At 42.5% G+C, this 22,738-nt stretch overlaps 1 protein-coding gene across 3 annotated transcripts in view; it reads left to right on the forward strand.

The window, feature by feature from the left end:
* Positions 1-370: 370 nt before the first annotated feature.
* Positions 371-22,738, forward strand: part of GRK5 (G protein-coupled receptor kinase 5) — a 31,493-nt gene continuing 9,125 nt past the window's right edge. The window contains exons 1-9 of one of the 3 annotated variants that reach the window (XM_026851115.1): positions 371-426; positions 609-709; positions 3,573-3,669; positions 6,767-6,830; positions 7,370-7,510; positions 8,580-8,770; positions 13,201-13,238; positions 14,039-14,128; positions 15,339-15,547. In XM_026851115.1, the coding sequence (XP_026706916.1) occupies positions 3,629-3,669; positions 6,767-6,830; positions 7,370-7,510; positions 8,580-8,770; positions 13,201-13,238; positions 14,039-14,128; positions 15,339-15,547 (774 nt within the window). In that variant the 5' untranslated portion in view covers positions 371-426; positions 609-709; positions 3,573-3,628. Of the gene's footprint in view, positions 440-608; positions 710-3,572; positions 3,670-6,766; positions 6,831-7,369; positions 7,511-8,579; positions 8,771-13,200; positions 13,239-14,038; positions 14,129-15,338; positions 15,548-22,738 lie in introns of all 3 variants that reach the window. The other 2 variants (XM_026851116.1, XM_026851114.1) reach the window with 2 other exon arrangements.

Here is a 22,738-nt window from a genome sequence, read left to right on the forward strand (position 1 = left end):
GGCTGGCAGAGTTCCTTTTTGAAATGATTATTTTTAAACTGCTCGATTATTTTTGCCCTTCTAATGATGAATTAAGATGTCCAGACACTTTTGTGAGCATCTTTTATAATATTTATATATAAATCAATAAATACCAATACTGTGCTCTTGTTTTCCTTTGCTGGTGAAAAAAAAAAAAAAATTTAAAAAGATGGATTTTTCAGACGGCACAATGAATCATCAATGAAGTGAAAACACTGGGCAAATTCTCTTTTGTTTAAGAGAATGGCCTGTACGCAGTTCAGGCCAGCACATTTTTCATGGGATGCAAGGGAGCAGTTCAAAGAATTGGCAAGGAGTGGGTCCTGCATATTCATGAGGCTGGGCAAGGAGGTGGAGGTACAGGAGGAGGCAGAAAAGCAGTGTGAGGATAGAGCGGAATGTGGAGTGAGTTACCACGGTACCCTATTTTACTGCTGTTTGACGTAAAGCTCCTTTGCTTTTACACAACCACTGGAATTGAATGGAAGCAGCTCAGGGCATAAATAATGAATGTGTCTTTTACACATTAAGAGAGGAGAATCTGCACCTCGTCACAGAGATAATGTGCCTCTCTCTTCTCTCCCCAGTCTCCAGCCTGCGTTCCCGAAGTCAGTCAAGATCTTATCCGACAGACAGAGGAGAAACTCAAAAACAGCCCCTGCAAAGAGCTATTCTCTCACTGTACAAAGTAAGTATAACTCGATCCCCAAAGATCTCGGGGCTGCAGTCAGCAGCCTGTAAGGAATGTGTCAGGTAAAGAGAGACATTTCAGTTTGAACCTGAAGCGTGTATCTTCGGCTTATGTTCATAATCCTAGAGACATAGCTGACAAGCGGTGAAGTCGTTTCATCTGAACAAAATATAAAAAATATTTCCATGCCATTATATACACTACACACAGGCACTTAGTGTTTCAGGTATTTGACAGAGTGTTCTAGCCAAGTAAACCAGCCATGGATTTCATGCTGTGTGAAAAGAGCTACAATGATAATGTATCCAAAGAAAACATCTCTGTTTCAAAGTGAATAAAAATTAAGTGGCTATACAGTCCATTTAGACAGAGGAATGTGCAAACTTGTTCCGCATGGCTTTTCCAGAAAATCTTCACCAGGAGAATGGGGCTTTTTTAATTCTTTCTGTCTGTCTGTGGTGTTCAAATGAACGTGTGTTATTTCATCCTTTGTCTGGGACAAGGCTTATCAGTTTTTGTAGCGGTGGGGCGATTTGTACTATTATGCTCTAAAGCTCCAGGTATGCAATCTGCATTTGCAAACACTGACCCGAGTACGTTCACGCCAGTAGATCATAAACCAATAAAAATATGAAAAGGAGGGATCATCACAAGCTGGCCCATGTGGTTTCTGGCTGAGCACGGTTTGTTTTCCCTGGATGATGTAATGGGGATTTGTAAAATTTGCTCTGCTGTCATTCATTGTTTTGACTCATTTCATTGACCTTTTCTGTTTTCAGTTATTCTTTGCGTTGGTAGGAGATGCGGGTTATTTCTGGCCTTCTCTTATAACATAACCAGTTCCCTTGCATTGGCCTGGTGTCATGGAGAGATGCTCGTATAACTCGCACCAGTTGTGTGTGCCAGTCCCAATGACAAAGGCAGAGCTGTGCTCGACACAAACCCCCCTGATGCCTGTTTCCAGTTCTCAAATCGCTTTGAAAGCTGACAGTTCCCTCTAAAATGCACTTTGTTGTTGCCAAAGAGGGGAACTAAAAAGCAAACAACTGCTGAAAGGCAGCTATTGTTCTTCAGAATACGTGCAGCTTTTAATTAACTGAATGGAATAGGCTAGTGTTGGACACCACTTAATTCAGGCTCATACTCACCAACAGCCATTCCTTCATCTCAACTGAAACAGATAAACGAGCCAAGTTTGAGACCTTGTTAATAAATATGCTGATCATTTCACATGGACTGAAATGGGGTCAAAAGGAAGTTTTAAAAACCTGCTGTTGGTATTTACTAAATGTACTGAATAATGTTAATTTTGGAAGAGTTCACAGTCAGACCAAGAAAGGGAGGCATACATACAAATGTGAAGCTTGCTATCCTGTAGGAGCAGGAACGGGGATGAGTTTCAGACATGTCTTCATGGATAAAATCAATCTGTGGGAGAAATGCATGTATAACTCTTAACTTCTGCTTTGACATTTAATATTTTGACTGACTGCTCCTGCCACCCTCCAATTTCCCCTATAATTTTGGCTTTGAATTTGTCCATTTGTTAAAGCTCATTAAGACTTACTTTTTGTTTTATTTCATTTTGTAAGCTTGAATCCGGTTAGGGGAAACAGTATGATCTGTGTCCAATCAAAGCTAATGAAGACAACAACAAATTGACTTCTGAATATGTGCAATTACCGGCATGTTCCAAATTGATGGTGCAAGAATTGAAAAGAAAAAAAAAAATTTCAAACAACTGAGAAATTAAAAAAAAACTTATGAATGGTAGCTCATGAACAGGGAGGAACTAAACTGAGGGGACATGTTATTCATGGTGGTTGTTTGCTCAGGTCTAGAACTGCCCCAGGGTGAGACATAGATTATCAATTCCCAAACCAGAGTAATGTAATCCTTCAGAGAGGATTTCCTCCTCCAGCAAAATCTGGAAGTGTGTCTGTATACCCTTAGATAAAGACACAAAACTGTCTGTATACACCAAGACAGAAATACTAATTTCTTGTGGGCGTTTTTCACCCCCACCAATGTTGCCAGCAGAGGTGGACGCACTAGCCCCAGTAAGCAAAGCAAGAACCAAAACCAGCAGGTCAACCACTCCCTTGTTAAACAACGTGACCATCTCGGGCAGCTTCTCTCAGCTCAGCCCATCTTTTCTTGCCTGTCACAAGCAACATACTTATTTCTCACATTTGCAGACTGGCCTTTTTATTCCTTTATGCCTTTGATTATAAAAAAACTTTGCATCCACTGCGTGACCCCCAAAATTCTTCTCCTGATCCAGAAACAAATCAAACTTTGTTTCCCCTGTTTTACCCTATAAATCACATAGCTGTTAGGAAAAGCCCTCTGACTTAAACCACAGTTACTACTTCTTCTGTATAGCAGGACTTGAAATTGATTTTTTTTTTGCTCAAAATAAAATTTCTCATGGTCCCTCTTAGACAGAAATGGACTTTAGACAGAAATTTTCAATCCAGGTGTAAACATCCCCCAAAGTTTAGGAGCTCGGTTCTGAGGGTGTTGTGTTAATTTACTAACAGAAGCAAAGACATTTGCTGTCTAGTGACTAAAAGCCTTTGTAAAAGTCCATTGAAACCAGTCAGAGATGCCCTGTTAATTTTGAGCAGGCACAATCAGTACATATTACTCTTCAGCTTGTATAAGGTCTCCCGTTATGAAATACATCAGACATATCACTCTGTTCTTCGATTGAAACTCTGAGTAACATAAAGTACAAAATAAAGTAGAAGTAAAATTATTCTACCGTACAAGAAGTCTGGATTTTCTCCTCTTGTTTTGTTTCTCTTTTGCTCCAAGTTCAGGATTATAAAATACTTATATATCCTTTTCATCTGAGATAGATCTGTCCTTGACCACCTCAGTGGGGAACCATTCCAAGAATACCTAAACAGCATGTACTTCGACAGGTTTCTCCAGTGGAAATGGTTGGAAAGGTAAGTGTCACTTTTTTTTTTTTTTAATTAAAAATTAATACAAAATGTTTATTTTCACTATCCATGCAAAGTCTGTAGAATACCCTCAAAATCTGCCAACTGAGATAGTATGTTTGCTCCCTTTGCCTTCAAGATAAAGACAGTTTGGCCTTTCTTCAGTGTTACCAGTGCCTCATCCCAATGTTTGCCATTTATGGCCCTCTGTGCAGCAGTTCTCCCCCTCTTTGCACTGTTCTCCTTCAGGAAGGTCCATCAAGGCTCATTCCCCATTTCCCTGCGCTGTACTCCAGGGAAGCTCTCCCAGCGAGTTCCAGGAAGGCTTTCCCAATTTTAGCATTTATTTTTAAGTGTTCATTGTTAGAGGGCTACAGAAGAAGTAAAAGCTTTAGCCACGGGAAGATGCCATATAGAAAAGTCATGGTTATGCTGGAATTAAACTCAGTTTAACCACGAGCTAAGTCTCCAGCTGTGACCATCCAACGAGCAAAATTGCTGTTTGGGATAGCGACAGTGCTCCTTCATCCTTCATGGCTGTGCTGACACCCATAAATACTCCTCAGCCACTCCCTTCTCTCCATAAGAAGGTGACACACTCCAGCAGCCGGCTTGGGCACCTTTTTTGCACAGTATGCTTGTGCACAGCAAGTGAATAAGAAAAAACCCCACAGCCTATAAAAATTAGGAACCCAAATCTCCTGTGATCTGAGAAATGTCTGTGGCCGATTGCACTGTAGGCCCTGTCACCACGAGCTGCTCAGTGGCACAGTTGAAGGACACATTGCACTTTTTTTATAACCTACCCTGGCACATCTGTAATGCTAAAGGTAAGACACACATCCAGTCTGGCTTTTGCATTTGCAAACACCATGCCCAAGCAAGACCGAAACAGATGCTGCTCGCTAGGCAAGTAAAGAATAAAACAGAAATCCACCTCAGACCACCAGGGAGACAGTTTTGGCTTCTAAAGCTCAACTGTTCAGCCATTTAATGGTATGGGGTACATTAGGCACATTAGGTATAATTAAAGTACATTCAGCAACTTCAGTTGTCTTTCTGTTTAGCTGCACTCTGAATATGGTGACTTCTTGCCTGGACTAGCTGTCACTATAATTAAATCGCTATAAACATACAAGAATATGGCATATAGGTCCTCACACCATGTTTACTGGCTAGACGTTTTTGAGCACACTGAATGACCAGGCAGCCTTAGTGGGTACTAATTTGCAAGGAAAGAAGCCTTTGCCTTCTCCTTGTTGGTGAGGGCTGTAGCAGATGTACGCTGCTGGGTAACAGTGACCTTGAGTTGAGAGAAGCCCTGGTTTCCACAAGTGGAATTAATTACATCAGATGAGTGAGGGCCAGATCCATGAGCGGTGTGTATCAGCGTGAAGTCTCAGAGATCAAAGGAGCTGTGCCAGTTCCTCTCCCTGGAAGGCTACAAAGCGGCTGCACAAGAGGGAAGGGAAGCGGTGGGTAGAGGGGAGAGCTATTTCATGCCAAGACAAGCTCCACATGCCATCTTTACTGAATCCAGCATTTACTCTGCCATTTCAATTAAAAAAAAAACATCAGATGATTCATCTCTAGCCAGGCTATTTCCTATCTATTTTCCCATTTGGGATAAGGAATTTTCTGAAATGCTTTGAGGATTTTCTTTTTCCCATTCCCCCACCAAATGTGACAAGCTAATTGGATATTCCCGGCTTAAGGATCGGGGAGAACCGTTTTTAGGATTAGCAAAGAGATGTTAGTTGCACAGAGTGATCAGCAGCTCCTTTTGACAGCCTGCTGGCTCCAGTGGAGGAGTCATACTGTCCATTTATTCCCGGGACATAGCTGAGCATGTAGTGATCACTGCTAACTGTTGCTTTTCACTCCAATAGCATTTGCAGTACCTTCACAGAAGCCTGAAAATAGCAGCTTTTCCTGTTCTAGTTTTGGCTTTCTGCATATTTTTCTTCCCCCACTTTTAAAAACTATCATAAACGTAAATGAAACAATTCACTTTAACATTTATTCCTTATTGTCATCAACCTCATCATCACTGTTGTGGGAACAACCACGTTATTGTGCTCCCTCTGCCGGCTGGCTGCCTGCCAGAGGAGAATAAAGCTGGTAGGAATATTCATATCCACTGCTAATATAAGTGTAAAACTTCGGTGATGGGGTGGTGGATACAAAATCTGATCTCTCTGAATCTAGAGTTTTTCTTCTGTTGCATTCTGAAACTTCAGCGGCAACAAAAAATAAGTTAGATGTAGGGCTGGAGCCATTTTGGTGGAGCAGAATTTTGTGGGAATCCTGTGAGATCATACAGTGATCGTGTCTAGTGATCATTAGGGAGCACGATGCCCTCAGAAAGACCAAATTATTTAACCCTTAAATTGGCCCTTGAAAGGAAAGAGATGCTTCTCCTCCCTCCTTGCCCGTGATGCTCTCCCGGGAGGCAGGTACCCCAGGCAGAGCAGCATAGGCTTGGAGCTCAGCTTCTTGCTCTGCCCTCCTGGGAACGGCACCTAAACCCACATCTCCAGTTCCTGGGATTGGTTCTTGCCTTGTTTCACATCAGTTTGCTGTTCTGTTTAAGGTCAAGATACCAGAAGTATTTTCTGGTGGACTGAATTTTGGATCTCTCTTTCTCATCTTGACGACCAAGCAAAGCAATAAAGTGTTAGCGCAGCACTACCCTTTAACAATTCCTATATATCATGTGTGATATGTAATGAATGTCTTGTTGGAAGCTCTCAGGCCTCCTCTTTGCTTAAAAAAGGCCAAAGCCATGTAATGGAGATTCAGAACTCTCCTTGGTCTTAAGATGCTAGCAGAAATTATCCTGATGACTCACTAATGTGTTGTATTTTATTACAGCTTAATATGTTGGAATTGAAAAGTTCAAGCCATACATAGTATTGAAGTAATGTAATTACATAATTATATATTATATTATATAATATGATTACCTTGAAATAATGTGATTACATAATATTTATCTATTTTGCTTTTCAAAAGTATGCTCTGAAATAAATAAATCACGGAGAGTGCATTAAATGTAGTGTGTCTTTTTTTTTTTTTTTTTTTTAATTTCCTTTTCTTCCAGGCAACCAGTAACGAAAAACACGTTTCGGCAGTACAGGGTACTAGGGAAAGGCGGCTTTGGGGAGGTGAGTAATTCTGAAAGTTTCTGTTAAGAGTGTTTCTTACTTCTCAGGCACTGCAGGTTACAGGAGACTGATGTGACAGAGGCTGATTTTCATTAATTGCTGACAGTTTTACTTAACCTCTCATGACACCGTAATCTTAGAACACTTTTGAGAATTATTTTGTATTCCGACTGTTGCTTTCACAGTGGAATTAGGGTCACACCCTTATTTGTATTTTACTGATGGCTCGGGGTTGCTGCCTAGGCAGCAGAGTCCGAGGAGGCGCGGACAGGCTTGAGCTGAGCAGATTACAATCTTCACAGACAAAAGGAGGTGGGATAGGAAGCAGGCGGAGGAAAGTGAAATAATTAAACCAGTATTACACAGCAGGTTTGGAAACAGTAGTTGGTTCCCCAGCTGCCCCCGCCTATGCTTTATTTGCTACGCTGCCGTCTCTAACCTTAAAAGGACTAAATCAGATCAGATTGTGAGGAGTAAAGTGCAACCCAGACGCAGCGTTTGCTTCGATTTACCCAGCAATTGTTCTCTTTAATTCACAGGTCTGCGCTTGCCAAGTCCGAGCGACAGGGAAGATGTACGCCTGCAAGAGATTAGAGAAGAAGAGAATAAAAAAGAGGAAAGGCGAATCCATGGCACTAAATGAAAAGCAGATTTTAGAAAAAGTCAATAGTCAGTTTGTAGTGAGTATTGAACTCCCTAGCGCTCAGCTCCCTGCTCACCTGCTGAGCACTGTTCTTGTTGAATCCGATGTCTCTTCCAACTCCTGCTCCAGGAAAGGTGCCAGAAGATGGTTCCCTTTGCTTTGCACCTTCATCCTGCTCCATGCACCTTTGCTGAGTCTTACTTTAGTCTCTGGTCTGTGAGAAATGCACCAGCCAAGGTGCCTGTTCCTACCATGGGAACATGATGCATTTTCCAGCCTTGACTTGCATCAGGCCTGCATGAGGCTTAGCTATTTATATCCAGCGTGATTACCTGAATTCCCAATGTCTGAGAGACAGGAGCTTGGAGGAGGCTGAAGGAGATTAAACCCAAATAGATCAGAAGAGACTGGCTAGTAGAAGCATCTAGCCGGTGATGTGAAGCCAATCTGCCTGATGTAGGGCTTTCCCTGAGTTGTGCCAGCTCTTGTGTCTCTTTAAGAATTCACCTTAGATTTTTTTTTTAAAAAGCATTGTTATCTCAGCATCTGTCATGTTCTTTATACTTATTTTAGGAAACACTGTGAATACAACAGATGCAAGATGTTTACTTATCTCTGGCAGAAGCAAAGATGATGGCACATGTTTAAGTGTGATGGGTAGCTTCTGGCTTGTCTCAGTGTTCCTGGGGCACCCACCAGAGCCTCGCAGGGTGGTGCTCACCTTCATGCCTCTGTGATGGTCTGCTTGACCACCACAGGACCGGGCTATCTGGGCCTTCCTGGGAACCTACTGACATGATAGTTTTTTGACAGCAATCCAGCAAAACAGTGCAGTGGGAGATGTAGATTTCCCTTATTATTAAGATTTCTCTTACGTGGAAAAGTGTGGCTGGAATTAGTATGTGAAGCTATGTGAGCATTAACCTTGAGGGTTTCTGGCGATGGGAAGGCTGGATTCAACAAAAGAATCTATGAAATCCTATCATCTGATTTTTCTGTACTTTTAAAATTTTTTCTTTCCTAGAGAAAATCTTTAACAAAAAGTTCGTACTTTCTTCTTAGCAGCCAACTGAACTGTCACAACTATGCTACAAATGTTTTTCTAGGTCAATTTAGCCTATGCCTATGAAACAAAGGATGCACTGTGTTTAGTTCTGACCATAATGAATGGAGGTGACCTGAAGTTTCATATCTACAACATGGGAAATCCAGGCTTTGAGGAGGAAAGAGCTTTGTTTTATGCAGCAGAGATCCTTTGTGGCTTAGAAGACCTACATAGAGAAAATACGGTGTACAGGTAAGCACTCTCTAGAGTCTTAGGACATTTTTTCTGGGTAGAAAAGAATTGCCTGTATCCTCCCTACTCATTGTGGTGCTGCACATCTTAGACGCCTCAGTGCTTTGGCTGAAATTTCACAGAGCCCCGTACAAATACAGTGTGATTCAGTAATCATGGAAGGAAGCAGTTGCTTCATGAAATACATCCCGTCTAAATTATACAGAACCAACACAAAGCTCCCCAAACCCTACCTCAGCATGATACAAGAAAATTATGAAAGTTTCTTTAAAGGGATTTCATTGAGGAATCTCGTTTCGAGTTGGTATGAAGTGGAGATCATTCCACTCAAGCCTCTATTTTAATTAGTTAGATTATATTGCGTTAGGGACTGCAGCACATCAGATGTGACAAAACCATCTTTCCTATCCCAGAGGGAGCGCAATTAGCTCAAGAATGTGTTTGAGACACAGGGTATGGACTTACGCTCTAGGACACGACTCGTTTGATTAGCTAGGTAGGGGGGTGGTGGTGGCCGTAGCGTGTCAGCCGTGGAAGGAGGCACATTCACAGCCGTGGTCCTGCCGGCCACGTCCCCCCGCCGTGGGTGCAGCCGGCGGGCAGGGTGCTGCCTGGTACCGTGACAGGCAGCCAGCTTCGAGAAGGACAGATTTCCAGTTCTCCATTCTGGATTACAGCTCCATAGAAGTGCTTTTCCAGGGCATTATAGAGTGACTTGCTGGATAAGCAGGGTGATTGATTGCAGACAGAGTTCTTGTGACTCCATGAGGATTTATTTTTTTTAATCAACGACCAATGTAGTTGCAAACAGCATTTAATGTTTGTCTTCATCATCCCAGCTTGTGAAATCACTATTGCTGGCATTCACAGCAGAAGAGGTCCTGCAAACTGATGAAAGAACTTCCAAGGACAATGATTAATAGGCAATATTGTGTTATTTCTAAAAACTAAGCCACACTTTAAACAGTTTGATATGCCCATGTGTAATAAGCATTATGCATATGCTTGTATACATAGAAATTAAAGTATCATTGTTCCTGGATCTCTAGCAAACTGCCACTTGGTTGCCTCACGGTGACTCAGATCTTGCTAGCTGGCATAAGGAGGGCAGACCAAAAACATGCTGATTTAGTTGGCACTGGCCCAAGAAGGAGATTTTTTTTTTCCCAAGGAACAAAATGGAATGAAGTGTTTAATGTCAATTGAAAAATCAAATAGTCAGTGATGTTGTCTGGCTTCCCTTTTCTTTAAAAAAACATCCTACAACCTTCCAAACAGTTTTAGGAGGTATTTTAGTGTTTCTTTAAAACATACTAGATCACAAGCATAATTTATTGATGCTAATGACTGGTACATTCAGAACATGGCTGGTAAAATGCCGTACTAATGCCACTTTCTAATAAAACAAATAAGATCTGGCCACCTAAAATAGTATGTGGCTCTGAGAGAAATGGCATCCTACTTCCTTAAGCAGGTGTTTTCATGCTACTCTTAAAAAAAGCTGCTAGTTTACACCTCAGCTGGCACATTCATTTTGGTGATGAATGATATTATATCCTTGTTGGTGACATTTTCTAGCAGTATTTTAGGAGCATCTGCAGAGACCCCTAATTTGTAATACCACAGCGTGTTTGGGGACCCATGAGATGTGCTATATAGGTCAATAAAATACAGCAGTTAAATGCTACCACTTTCTCAAGGTGAATAATTCATCGCAAAACCCTTACTCCTCAGACTTAATTTCATTTTCTGTGAACAAAATGCTTCTGAGTAAATCACAGCATCAGAAAATACATCCCCGTCTCACGGGCCGGTGACGCACGCTGTGGACGTGACCCGAGAGAACAACCAGGCTCAGAGTCAGATTTATCTGATGCAGAATTCCCTTGCCAAACCTGGCACTTATGTTACATTTCTCAACTGCATCATGTTAGTAAAGGTCAACGGGTCTATTGCTCATGGAAAGCAAACATAAAAAGCTGCTGGTTCTACTCAGATTTTTTTTTATATATATGTATATCTATAATTTTTATTTTCTATAGATAGATAAATATATAAATTATTTATACATGTACTATAGCCGTGCCTGGAAGCCCCAGTCAGCACCAAGATCACATTGTCCTAGGCATTACACAAATATACAGTAAAGCCTTGTCCACTATGATTAATTGAGTTGTTTATGCTGCTCTGTACAGCCAAACAATGTACCATCGCCTTTCTAGCATGGGCGCAGTGCCAGCAGTTTATGTTTCAGAATATTTAGGCAAGGCTTGTTTACACAGTGGAAACTGTACCATTGGGAAGTAGCCTTACATGTAACTGTGTCCACTGGGGAGTTTTATTTCTCCTAGACATTTCAGTACAAGAATCGCGTTCCTGCTTGGCAATTGGAAGTGTTGACCATGCAAAGGAAGCCAGCCTTGATCCTGAGGAACCAGAAATCTGAAAACAGAAATGACAACTGATGTCTCAGGGGGGAGGAAAGCCTGCTCTAATTGCCCTAAATCACAGAGGACTGTAAGGACCGAACTGCTGTTCTCAGAGTCCTCGTGAAGTCTCTCATTTAGTTGTTCAAAGACAACATCTCCCAGCTTGTATGCAGGATTCTTGTCATTTGGCCACAGTTACAGCTTTGAGTGGGACTAGTAACTGCTTGGAGCAGAAGATGAAGTCATAATGAAGTCTTAGTTCTTCAAGAAAATAGTTCTTACGGGATTCAGAATAATTTTTTTAAAATAAGTAGGAAGTGCCCTCGAACCATGTTGCTCCAGCATTGGAAACCTTCTGCTAGTAGGCAGGGACATCCCACAGTGGTATGCTAAACAAAATCACATCTCCTCTGCATTCAGCTGCCCTTCACATATTTCAGTACTGTTTATTTGAAAAGTAGGCTTGGTACCATTGGGCACCTGGTGAAGTTTATCTTGAGAGGTCAGGAGGGTCTGAAGCAAGCAAGAAAAGGAGATTGTTCACAGCACTCTATGTTCTTGCTTGAAATAATAAATAAAAATGAAACCGGTTTTGAAATTTTAATCTCAGCATTGTCAAAACTATAAAACACCCCTGTCTGTTCAAGGAAAATTCATGACACCGCAGTGGTACAGCTTGAAACACAGGGCAGGCTCCTGCACAGACTCTGTGCAATGCACTGATCTCCTGGCACGAGGGTTTCTCCTGTACACCCCCCGCTCCCCGCTCTTTGAAAAGAAACGTGTCTTGCTGGGAAGATAACAGAATCAAGCTGGTTCACAAATGCAAGGAGGCCTTCAAAAAAGACGAGGCCAAACACTTCTTGGATTTGCACCAGGCTAAACACTGTGTTTCCGTACAAATCGATCAGATAGAAGTCAGAATTGCAGCAGCGCATTTCTCCCTGCCTCACCTGGCTGTGCTGGTGCCTGGTTCGGGCTCCTGAGCCAGCACAGCCTGCTCCCATCACCCGGCCCTTCTGGGATGCTCCCTGCCCAGCACGTCCCCATCTTCCCTCTGACACTCCAGTCCCGTCCCTGCTCAGGAGGGATGGGAAGGAGCCCACCACGGCTGCAAGGGTGTGCTCAGCTCCCCGGTTTGGGAAACAGCCCTGGTCAAGCGAGGGGACATGAGCCTGCCTGGCCTGGGCAGCTTCTAGAAGCAGCAACTGGTGGAGCAGGTTTGGTGCTGACAAACCTTTCCGAAGAATGACCTGCCAAGACTCTGCTAAATATGTGAAAACTGAGATTATTTTTTCAAAAGTTTATAACTTGGCCAGATTTGGGATTTTTTTTTTTTTTTTCACAGGAGCAGTAAAAGGCACATCTTTGACATCAGAGTGACCACCTTGCCAATTTTCATGGCGTTGCTCCAGACCACATAGGCACTAGAGTTTCACAAATGTTTGTGAGAAGAATTTTAATCTGGGCACAGCATCCCCCCTCTGCCCCTCATTTTCCAAACTTGCTGAAATTATTACACATGTACACAAGTTCGTGTACACACATTCACATATTTGGTCTGAGTCAGATGCCAGCCATAGAAAATTTGAGCCCAACAGAACCCGTCTTCCATTCTTATATGCAAGTAAAATATTTTAAAATTTGAAATACTTTTATTTTTAGCAAAAGATTTGACAACAGAAAATGTTACAGAGGTTTAAAAACACACAGGACTATAGGGATTGATTTACAGGGTTTACTGGACTAGATGTATAGAGTGGATTAGGAACTAAAAGCTTGACTGAGTAAAAAAACGTAACTCCAGTTTAGAAAAAGACATATGGTTTCAGTCTATCCGTGAAGTGAGTTGTAGAAAGTTATATTGGTTTCATGAGTTTCTTGCTGTTTGAGTTGACACTCAATTGGTTTATTACTGGTAATAAATGCACTCACACACCGTCATATGGTTATGTTATCAAAACCAGCTTCATACAAATAACTGCTCTATTTCATTTTCAGAGATTTGAAGCCGGAAAATATCCTGCTAGATGATTATGGTAAGTCTCTGAGATTTACAGAGATGCTTTCACAGTAAAGTAGATTAAGTTAGTTTTAGGTTATATATTGCACAAAGACAAATAATGCTCTGAAGTGACTAAGAGGCTCAGCATACACTAATACTCCTGTCTTGGGGTGGGTGAAGTGCTGGAGCTCATCGCATGGATGGAATGAAGCAGCCGTGCTGCTCAACGGGGTCTGTTCGTGAAAGCACAGCTTTGCCGGGGCTGTTTGCCTTTTTTCATTGTTTTTCCATCTTTATTGTTGCAAGGCTGACACACACAGAGGAAGCCGGGATTTCTAAATCTGTGCTTCCCACTCCATTTTCAAAAGCACCTTCATCCGTTGCTGAGCCAACTCTCATTTTATGCAAACCCAGGTACCTGTTTGTTGCCGAAGGCAGCGATAATCAAATCTCACGCTGGCTTACAGACCAGATGTAGCCCCTTCAGCCATCAGAGAGTTACAGAATTATATCAGCCCATCCATCCTCTATGATCGGTTCAAGATACTTCCCTACAGCATGCTTCTCATTGCCTTTTTTTGGTGGGTTTTAAAATATTTAACACAATCCACGCTAGTTTGTAGCCTCACTGATAAAATTTCACTGCATTGTAATGCCCTTAATAATTCCTCTTCTCCTTATCAGTGAAACTGTGATTCAGAACACTCTTTGCTTAAAATGTCTGAACAGTACATTGCAAGTGTATTGTAGTAATGACAGCAGTTGTGGTTTTGGACTAATTTGGGTCATACTATCATATCTGCTTTGTGTTGTTTTGTTTCTTTTTCCTTCCAGGCCATATTAGAATATCTGATTTGGGTCTAGCTGTTAAAATCCCTGAGGGTGAATCAATCCGTGGAAGAGTAGGAACAGTAGGATATATGGGTAAGTCTTCAGTAGCTCATCTTTTTTATAATTTGCTGAGATTACTTGAGTTTTGGAGATCTTTCTGCCATGTAAGCTTAAGAAAAATAATTAAAAAATATTCACGTTCAGCTGGATCCAGTTCCCAGTAGCAACCCACCAAGACTTCATGCTAGTGGAAATCAAAAATATAATCTTAAAACAGCAAAGCAAATTAAAAGGGGAGACAACTGGGATTCTAGTGATTTTAGCGTAGGTTTATTTTTAGGAGGGTTATGTGCTAAAAGAAAGGCTTCTTTCTAGTTGCTGCTTTACATAATAGTTAAAATTTATTTGTATGTTTATGATAAAATGGGTAAGTCTGCACCTATGGTCATCTTGACCAAGGTCATCTTGAGTCTTCCCTATGGGCAGGGGAGGCTGCACAAAAGACGAGTAGAGATTTGTGCATTGGTAAAAAACACACTCCCTGATTTAACAGCTCTGTTTCCTGAATTCACTGTAATTATTTTCACGCGTTCTCTGGGTGGGCATATTTCTTGGAATAAAAATTGCTTGTGCTTATTTGACTAAATAGAAACTATCTGATATGAGCCACTGTTACACCATATGGAGACTTTAATGAAAGCAAGCAGATCAGTTGTCATTTCTAAATTTTGTTGCCACCATGTAACTCTGTGCGCTCACTAAGACTCTGTGCTTGGGAACATGTGTGTATGCAGTTTTGTACCCATGTACGGAAGTGAGGATGCCTGCAAGACAGTGACTGTGTATGCCCAAAGCACACTGTGTGGTTGCAAAACAAAATAAATTGATGTGTTTTTTAAAGAGGGAAATTAAAAAGTTATAAATTGAGCAAAAAGACAGAATTTGCTTTTGAAGAAATGTCACTGCTGTTTACAGGATGTGCATTTGTATGCCGTTTCTTCCCTCAATGGAGAAAGCTGGAAGGACTCTTAAGATTAGGCCTCTGCTCAGTACTTAGCTTCGACTTCTTTTTGTGTTTTTTCGGTTGGTCTGACTTGGTAGAGAAGTCAGGAGACACTGTGTGCATGGCATGTAGCATGCTGCATTTTCTGTAGAGGCATCAACTGAAGTCAGGAGGTGTTTTTATATTCCACCCACCATTCTCTGTGCGTGTGTATTCAGTCACTAAAATGGACTTTCAAGAAATTTGTTTGCCTATGTAAATACCAAGTATTTCCTCAAGACACATTTTTCTCCTCCACAGCTCCAGAAGTGTTGAACAACCAGAGGTACACACTCAGCCCTGACTACTGGGGGCTAGGCTGTCTCATTTATGAAATGATTGCTGGGCAATCTCCATTTCGTGGAAGGAAAGAGAAGGTGAAGAGGGAAGAAGTGGACAGAAGAGTGCTGGAGACAGAAGAGGTCTACTCCCATAAGTTTTCTGAGGAGGCCAAGTCCATCTGTAAAATGGTAAGGGGCTTGAAGGCCCAGGGTGGCAGCTTCATTAGCAAGCTGTATCTGACAGGGTTTGAGCAGTAACACAGTACCATAGAGGGGCTGCAGAGACAAAGACTAACCAAGCTCATCTGTTGATGGGATGACTGCATTCTCTATTCATTCAAATTGTGTTTATTTGGGCTTGCTTCTCCATGAGATTCATCACGGTCATCTTGAGTCCACTCCAAAGTTTTATGGCCAAGGGAGGGTATCTATTCTCGTAAGACTTTGAATGTTAGTTAAGAATGCACTTCTGTCTTTTATAATCTTGTAGAAAAAATAAAAAGGACTTGATGATGCAAGACTCTGATTGTCTCCTGCAAGGAACTGAAAACCCCATGCTTCCATTGTCTTTGGTGAGAGCTGGGGGTAAGCAGGACAAAGATTATGCAATGAAATTATTGTGACACTCAAGTGTTGTCCCACCCCATCTCACTAACTTCGTTAGCAGTTTCTCCCCCGAGGTGCCAGGGTATCCAGCTTTTTTTAATACTGTTGAGCTGTCCTTTAAAAAGTTTTCTCACTCTTTCAGCTGGGAGTCATTTTCGTAGCACAATAGCCATGTCTGACAATGGAAATCCTCAAACCCTCTGAGAAATCTCAAAGCTGTGACCGAATTCATCAACGTCTTGTCAACATCCATCTTTAGAAGACTGAATTGTAATTTGGAAAAGGATGTGGCCTTTTTCTTGATGTTGTTTGCTGAAGAGTGAAGTCTCCTTTGGAGATAATGACATATCTGTATATACTGGTAGGGAGAGAATGAAGGGAAGGAAAGGTCAGCAAATAGGTAGTGAGAGTTTCACCAGTATCTTGTGCGACAGGCAAGCAAACAGCAGATCAACAACATTCTGGCTGGCTGGCTTCATGAAGAGACATTGAAGTCTCCTTGCAAAATAATAATGGTAGTATTGCCAAGTATCATGCCTGGAAGTCATTAACTCACAGTGCACCAACTCATTGCAGAATCCCAGGGGTAGTAATTAACTGACATCACTCTTGATAAATACTCTAGGCCATTCACTGCCCTTAATCTGCAATTCAGAGCCCCCACTGAAGTCGGCGTGGGTGGATCTAGGACAGCCACAGGCTCCTACAGACCGTTTCATGTGCTCAGACAGCCTGCCATCTCTTCTCTAGTAGCATCTCAACTCCCACCAGGTGAGGAGCAGCGTTTTCTTGGAGGGGCAGAGATTTTGTGCGTGTCCTGTTGTTAGCATGGAATGAAAATGTCATGAGGCAAAAATCGTATTTTTGTTGCTTGTTCCGTAGTTAGTTGCAGGCATGAGACATAATAGAATGAAAGTATACTTTGAAAATAACCAAGCCCATGAGAACTTAAAGCTGAGAAGAATAAAATGTAGTGTTGATGGGATAGCGCTGGAGGTGACCTACCACTGCCAGGGGAGTAGACAGTGAAAGTCATTATGCTGTAGTGGTCATTTTCATCTTCAAGCCATAGAGTCTATGGTTTCAGGGAGTCAGGGACCCCAGGAAGTCGTCTAGTTCCTTCTCTTGCCTCAGGGAACCATGAACTATATGTAAATCATTCCTGACAACTTGATCATTACTGCTTCACTGTCCAATCGCGTGGCATGTTTATTTAGGTGGTTTGTGCAAACTCTCAATGGACCAAAGATAACCCTGTCATTTTTGAACACTAATGCATTAAAACTACAGTGCCTTGAGGCTGCTAGAGCCTTACTTCTGATACTGAGCATGATGGCATTTGTGGTTTTCCATCCAAAAGTCATTTATTTTATCAAATGATATTTTTTTAAAATCCATTATTCAAATATATCTTCTCAAATACCTTTTGCTCTTCATATTGAAAACCAGGACTTCATTGCTTCATATCAGCATCTTAACAAGGAAACAAAAAAAGTTAGAATTAAGTACCCATCATACCTGCAAAATGAAGCATAAAGCTGCAGTACATAAATCCAACTTAGCCTTCACAAAGATCCAGCACAGAAGGCTTTCCTGTAGTGAACTCTTCAGGGCAGGAGTGAGCAAGATGTTTTCCACCATGTCTCTTAACCTTCTCTTCATAGCTCACTCCATGAGCTACGGGCATCTCCATCAGGATATATATTGTCTTTATTCTCATATGAAAACCCTTAGTGTCACCCTATGTCAACCTTCCCCTCCTGGATGTTTATGCCCTTTGCATTCTTGCAGGCACATATCATAGCTCCCATTAATCATCATCCATCCTGTATTTCCATGTTTCATTTTGTAAGTAATTTCCCATAAATCAGTCCTCATTTTGGACTGAAGCAGAGATGAATAATAAATAATTAGGAACAGGGGCAGCTGGCTTTCTGGGAAGCTCCCCAACCCATAGTTCCCATATAACATAACTGCTTCATGGTGTGTTTTTTCTGTGAAAAAATCTGATCTTTCTAGGAAATGCTCCCTGTTCATTGTTATTATGACTTGTACTTCACTGGTGTACACGTGTGCTTTCCCTGACAAGTGCAGTCTTGTATCCAAAGCTGTGACTTGCTGTATTCAAGTCAACAATATTGGATGGGCCTGTATTTCTGTGCTGTTCTGTCACTCTGTCAGTGTCCTGTTTGTCTACATTTCCCACAGACTGTCTTCCCTGACACTTCTTATTCCTGCAGCTCCCATTTGACTCTGCAAAAGGGATCTCTGATTGGAGGGTGTGAAGAAGATAGAGCCAAACTCTTGGTTTGGTGCCCAGTGGCAAGACAGGAGGCAGTGGGCACAAACTGAAACACAAGAGGGTGCCTCTGGGCATCAGGAAACACTTTTTCATGGTGAGGGTAGTCAAATACTGGAACGGGTTACTCAAAGAGGCTGTGGAGTCTCCACACTTGGAGATATCCAAAACCCAGCTGGACATGGCCTTGAGCAACCTGCTCTGGGTAACTCTGCTTTGAGCAGAGGGATTGAACTAGACAATCTCCAGAGGCACCTTCCAGCCTCAGCTGTGATTCTGTTCTCCATTCCCTTCCCAAAGTGCCTGCCCAACCGACTAAAAGGTGATGGATTTTTTCTTCCCTAAAAGCAATTTTTTTCTCTTCCTCAGCACCAGAAACTCTGTCATCATACTGCTACTACTTCTGCCTGCTTTCATCCCTCCTCTCTGCTTTCATCCCTGGAAACCAACTTGTTCACACATTATGACACCTTAAAGTTTATCAGTGCTGCCTGAGAATAACTGGTCTTTCATCTATCATGAGAGGCACCTCAAGGTGCTCTTCAAATTATTACCAGTGCTATTGGCAATGGTAATAATAATAACAACAACAACAAAACAACAACAATAATAAATAATTTCTGTAGTAAGCCTTTGCGATAACTTAATTGTCACACATGCCTGAGAGAGTTTTGATTCTTCACGTGGCCAGATTGGGCTGTGAAATCATAAGCATAAGCAGTGCAATGCACAGCCATTTATGTCATTCTCCTTTGTCTCATTTTATAATTGAGAGGTGACCATAGTATTACTTTCCTGTTCTCTCAAAATTTTTAAAAATAGTCTGTTTTACTTCTGTTTCAGGGTTGAAATTTGTCTAGGTGATCCCTTAAACTATTTGATCAGCTGGGTCAATGGAAGTGGTTTTACCATTTCCCCTTTCTCCTTTCTTGAGCAGCAATTTTTTTGCACTCACCCTACAAAAAGTTTCCCTTACTTCTATAATTTTAGGACTAACATCTTAGGACTTGGAGTTATTTATTACATGGTATGATCTGGATATGAACTGACTGATCACATGAAGATAAATAAAGCAGCGCTTTGGGGACTGTTGGCTATTTTTAGCAATCCTCACAACAGTTGTTTCTTTTTGTAAAGGAAGCAAAACAAAGTCGTGGAAAAAGTCTCAGACACTGCAGAGTTAGAATCCCCAGCGGGGATCAAATGAGTGTCATGAAAGTATCAGAGAGTTCTTTATATCAAGAAAAAGATCTTAATGTAACTTCACCACTGCTATTCATGACTCTTCTTTGAAAGCCCCATTCTAGTCACGCTTTGCCCATAACTCTGTAGACTAAATCCTGCCCTCATTTACACACATCCAGTGTCATTTGGTGCCTTTGTTACCAGAACATAAAACTCTGCTGCTTGGTATCGACTTCATGCATGGTTGGGTGGCCTAAGCCATCTTCAGATCTGAAGCTCTGTGAATTCTCCGTAGACTTTGGCTGTAGAATTCCACTTAAAATTGTGTTTGATTGGGTCATTTGCACTGCTGTCCCAGGAGGGCTTGTCATCAGCCTGATGTAGTTGCTTTTGTTCTGCTCTCTATTCATATTAAATACATCCTTTGAAACTGAATTAAACAAAAGTGTAGAGATGACTCAAAACATATAGTTGTTATCTCTGTTTTGTTTTCCTGGACAGATTCCCAAATAGGATGCGTATTTCAGGCTATTATTCAGGTTTAATGTTGCAGAGAGCTGCTGGGGCTTCAGGAAATGGTTCAAGACTCATTATTCCTTGGAGGAAGGAAAGCCTTTCCCTTCTGGAAAATATTCTGATCTATGCTATATCTCTTGATACCCACAACAGAAGCCAGAAGTGTCTGGTTTCACCTGTTGCCATCTCTAGAGCTGGCTTCAGCTACAGCTTACCAAATTCCATGAACTTCTCTTTTTTTTCTCCATTGGAACTCTCCTGGCACTCTCCTCAAGAGGCAGGCAGCTGCTCCCCTGCAGCAGGGCTTTGCAGGAGTATCCTCTCCTTTCTGTGGTCTTTCAGTCCCAGCCTATTCCCAGTGGCCTGTTCCCTTTTGTGTCTTCCAGCCTGCGGTGGCCAGCCACCCACGACCAACTGCATTCATGCTCCAGAGACTTCCTTCTTGCATCTGAGGTTACTGAATACTCCCTTGTTTATCACAGAGGAGCCCAGGAATTCCCAGACAGACTTTTTCTATCCTCAACTACCCTATCCTCTGACCACCCACTCCAAACCACTTCTAACATTTACAGCTTGGCAAGGGTAAATTCCCCAATTAGCTTGGTCTTCCCACTTAGTCCAGAGACAGGAGAATTACTGGCTGCACAGACAGGAAAGTAACCCCCTTTCTTTCCTTCACAGCTGACTGGAGAGCAGAAACTACAAAGCTTTCCTTTATCATTTACAGGCAAGTCCAAATCTACCCCTTTCCTACCACAACTTCTCATCAGCACTGTTCCTGAGAGCTTCAAGGTATCCTTTCCAAAAGTGTATCAGAGCCATGGGTAGTAGAAGTGGTCCTTCTGTCTTCTGATTCTTCTTTCCACCTGTCAAGAAAGTCCTTTCAACATGAGAATAGAAGATCAAAAGAAATTCTGTCTTCTTTGCCCAGCCACAATAGAGTCAAACCAGATCTTGACTGGAAATTCCAAAGCAATCTTCTTTACATAGGCTAAATCCATATGCCGGTTGAGATTAAAAAAAAAAAAAAAAAAGGCAAAAAAAAGGCAAAAAAAGCAAAAACCACACAAAAAAAACCTTGCTTCAAGACTGTGAGACCTGAAAGTCTCATGCAAGGATCTGAAAGCAAAACATCCCTCTTTCCTTCTACCCAGGGAAAGAAAGCTCCAGAGAAGTGCCCCGAGAAGGATCTTTTCATATGAGTTGGATCAAAACAGTGCTGTATCACTTGAATCTATGTGCTCAGAGGATGGCAAGGCATAGAAATGTTTCTTCAAGTCTTGCCCCATCTATGAACCAGCCAGTCGTGGTGACCAGTCATACCAGATGTCACCACCTAGGCAGCAGCAGAGGCAGAAGAAACTGTGAGAGAGAAAGGGACACTGCTGTTGTGGCCAGACCCACTAGCTTTTCCCCCACCCCCCAATCCATACAGCCTTCTCTGGCTATTGCTGCTGCTACTGCTGAGGCAGAAAGAGCTGAGCCCAAGACTCTTAGGTCCCACAAACCTTTTCAGTACCTCTTCTGGCTGCTTGGCCTCTGCCACTGTGGCTTGCTCAGGACTGGCTGCCGCATGGTCTCTGCATACCCGGGGCACACTGATTGCCAAAGCCATTTGCAGTCTCAGGCTGGAGGCAAAAAAATGCAGAACTGAGGAGGCTGTGGGAGTCAGATAAGAAAACCACTGATGCCCGGGGGTAGCAGAGCATTCAGAAGAGCCTACAGAGCTGTGACCCTGTAAACCTGTGATAAGGACAAGAAAACCCAGCTCTAGCCAGACACCAGAGCAAAGATTACCAACATCACATTAACAACAAACAGTTCTTTCAAGGTTCCCCCTCCCTGAGCTGATGCGGCTGAGACAGCAACACACCCGGAGGGTGCTGAGGCATGCCCTGAGCTGGGAAGCCTCCGGGCAGCATCTCCAGACAGCCTTGCCCGAGCGGGGACACGCCGCCTGGCTGCCCCCGATCGCCCACCCCATCTCCTGCAACACTTCTCTTCCTCTCCGACCCTCCCAGGGCTGCTCGGCTCTTCGGGGAGCCCCAGGCAGGCGCCGCGGGGTGCAGCTCCGTTTGCTGGCTCCCAGGTACAGGGAGTATGACCCAGGGGGGGTCCCCAGGGCTCAGTCCCTTCCACGGACTAGGGATGCTCCGAGAGCCCAAACCGCCGCACTGTCCTGCGTGGCTGCTGAGCACCACACCCCCCATGCCCCCCTCGGCGGGCAGGCAGTGCCAGGGCGTTTTGCTCATCAGTTCGCTGCGGTTGCTCTGCACAGCACCCCCCTATCTCCCCCCCGGAGCATTGCCCTTCTCTAGAAACAAAGTCTGAACTGAGGATGGCTTCACGGACAAAACTCACTCTGAGTTCAGCAGAGATAAGCCCATGAGCACAAAGGGTTGTTCTGATGTGTCGTGTGATGTACTGAAATATACTGCACTGGGTGGAGGAAAGTACAATTTGATAGTCAAGTCATTCAGCCTAAACAACACAGGAAAATTGTTCTTACAAGAATAACAAGAAAAAAAAAAAGAATTGAGAAAAAGCACATGGTACTTATGAATGTGCATATGTAGATGTTATTAGAGTATGTCAGATGACTTCTTGAAAGCATTCACTGAAAGTAAGTAGAAGCAATGGTCTCTATTTTGACTGTAAACACTTTACAGCAGATAATTTTCAAAGGGTTTCACCAGCATGTAGAACAGTGCAGTCCTAATCCATTTAACTTTGGCCATTAAGTAACAGTGATTACAGTTCCCCTCTGTACTTCC

Source organism: Athene cunicularia (assembly GCF_003259725.1).
Source record: "Athene cunicularia isolate RWA chromosome 6 unlocalized genomic scaffold, athCun1 chr6_part1, whole genome shotgun sequence".
NCBI lineage: Eukaryota > Metazoa > Chordata > Aves > Strigiformes > Strigidae > Athene > Athene cunicularia.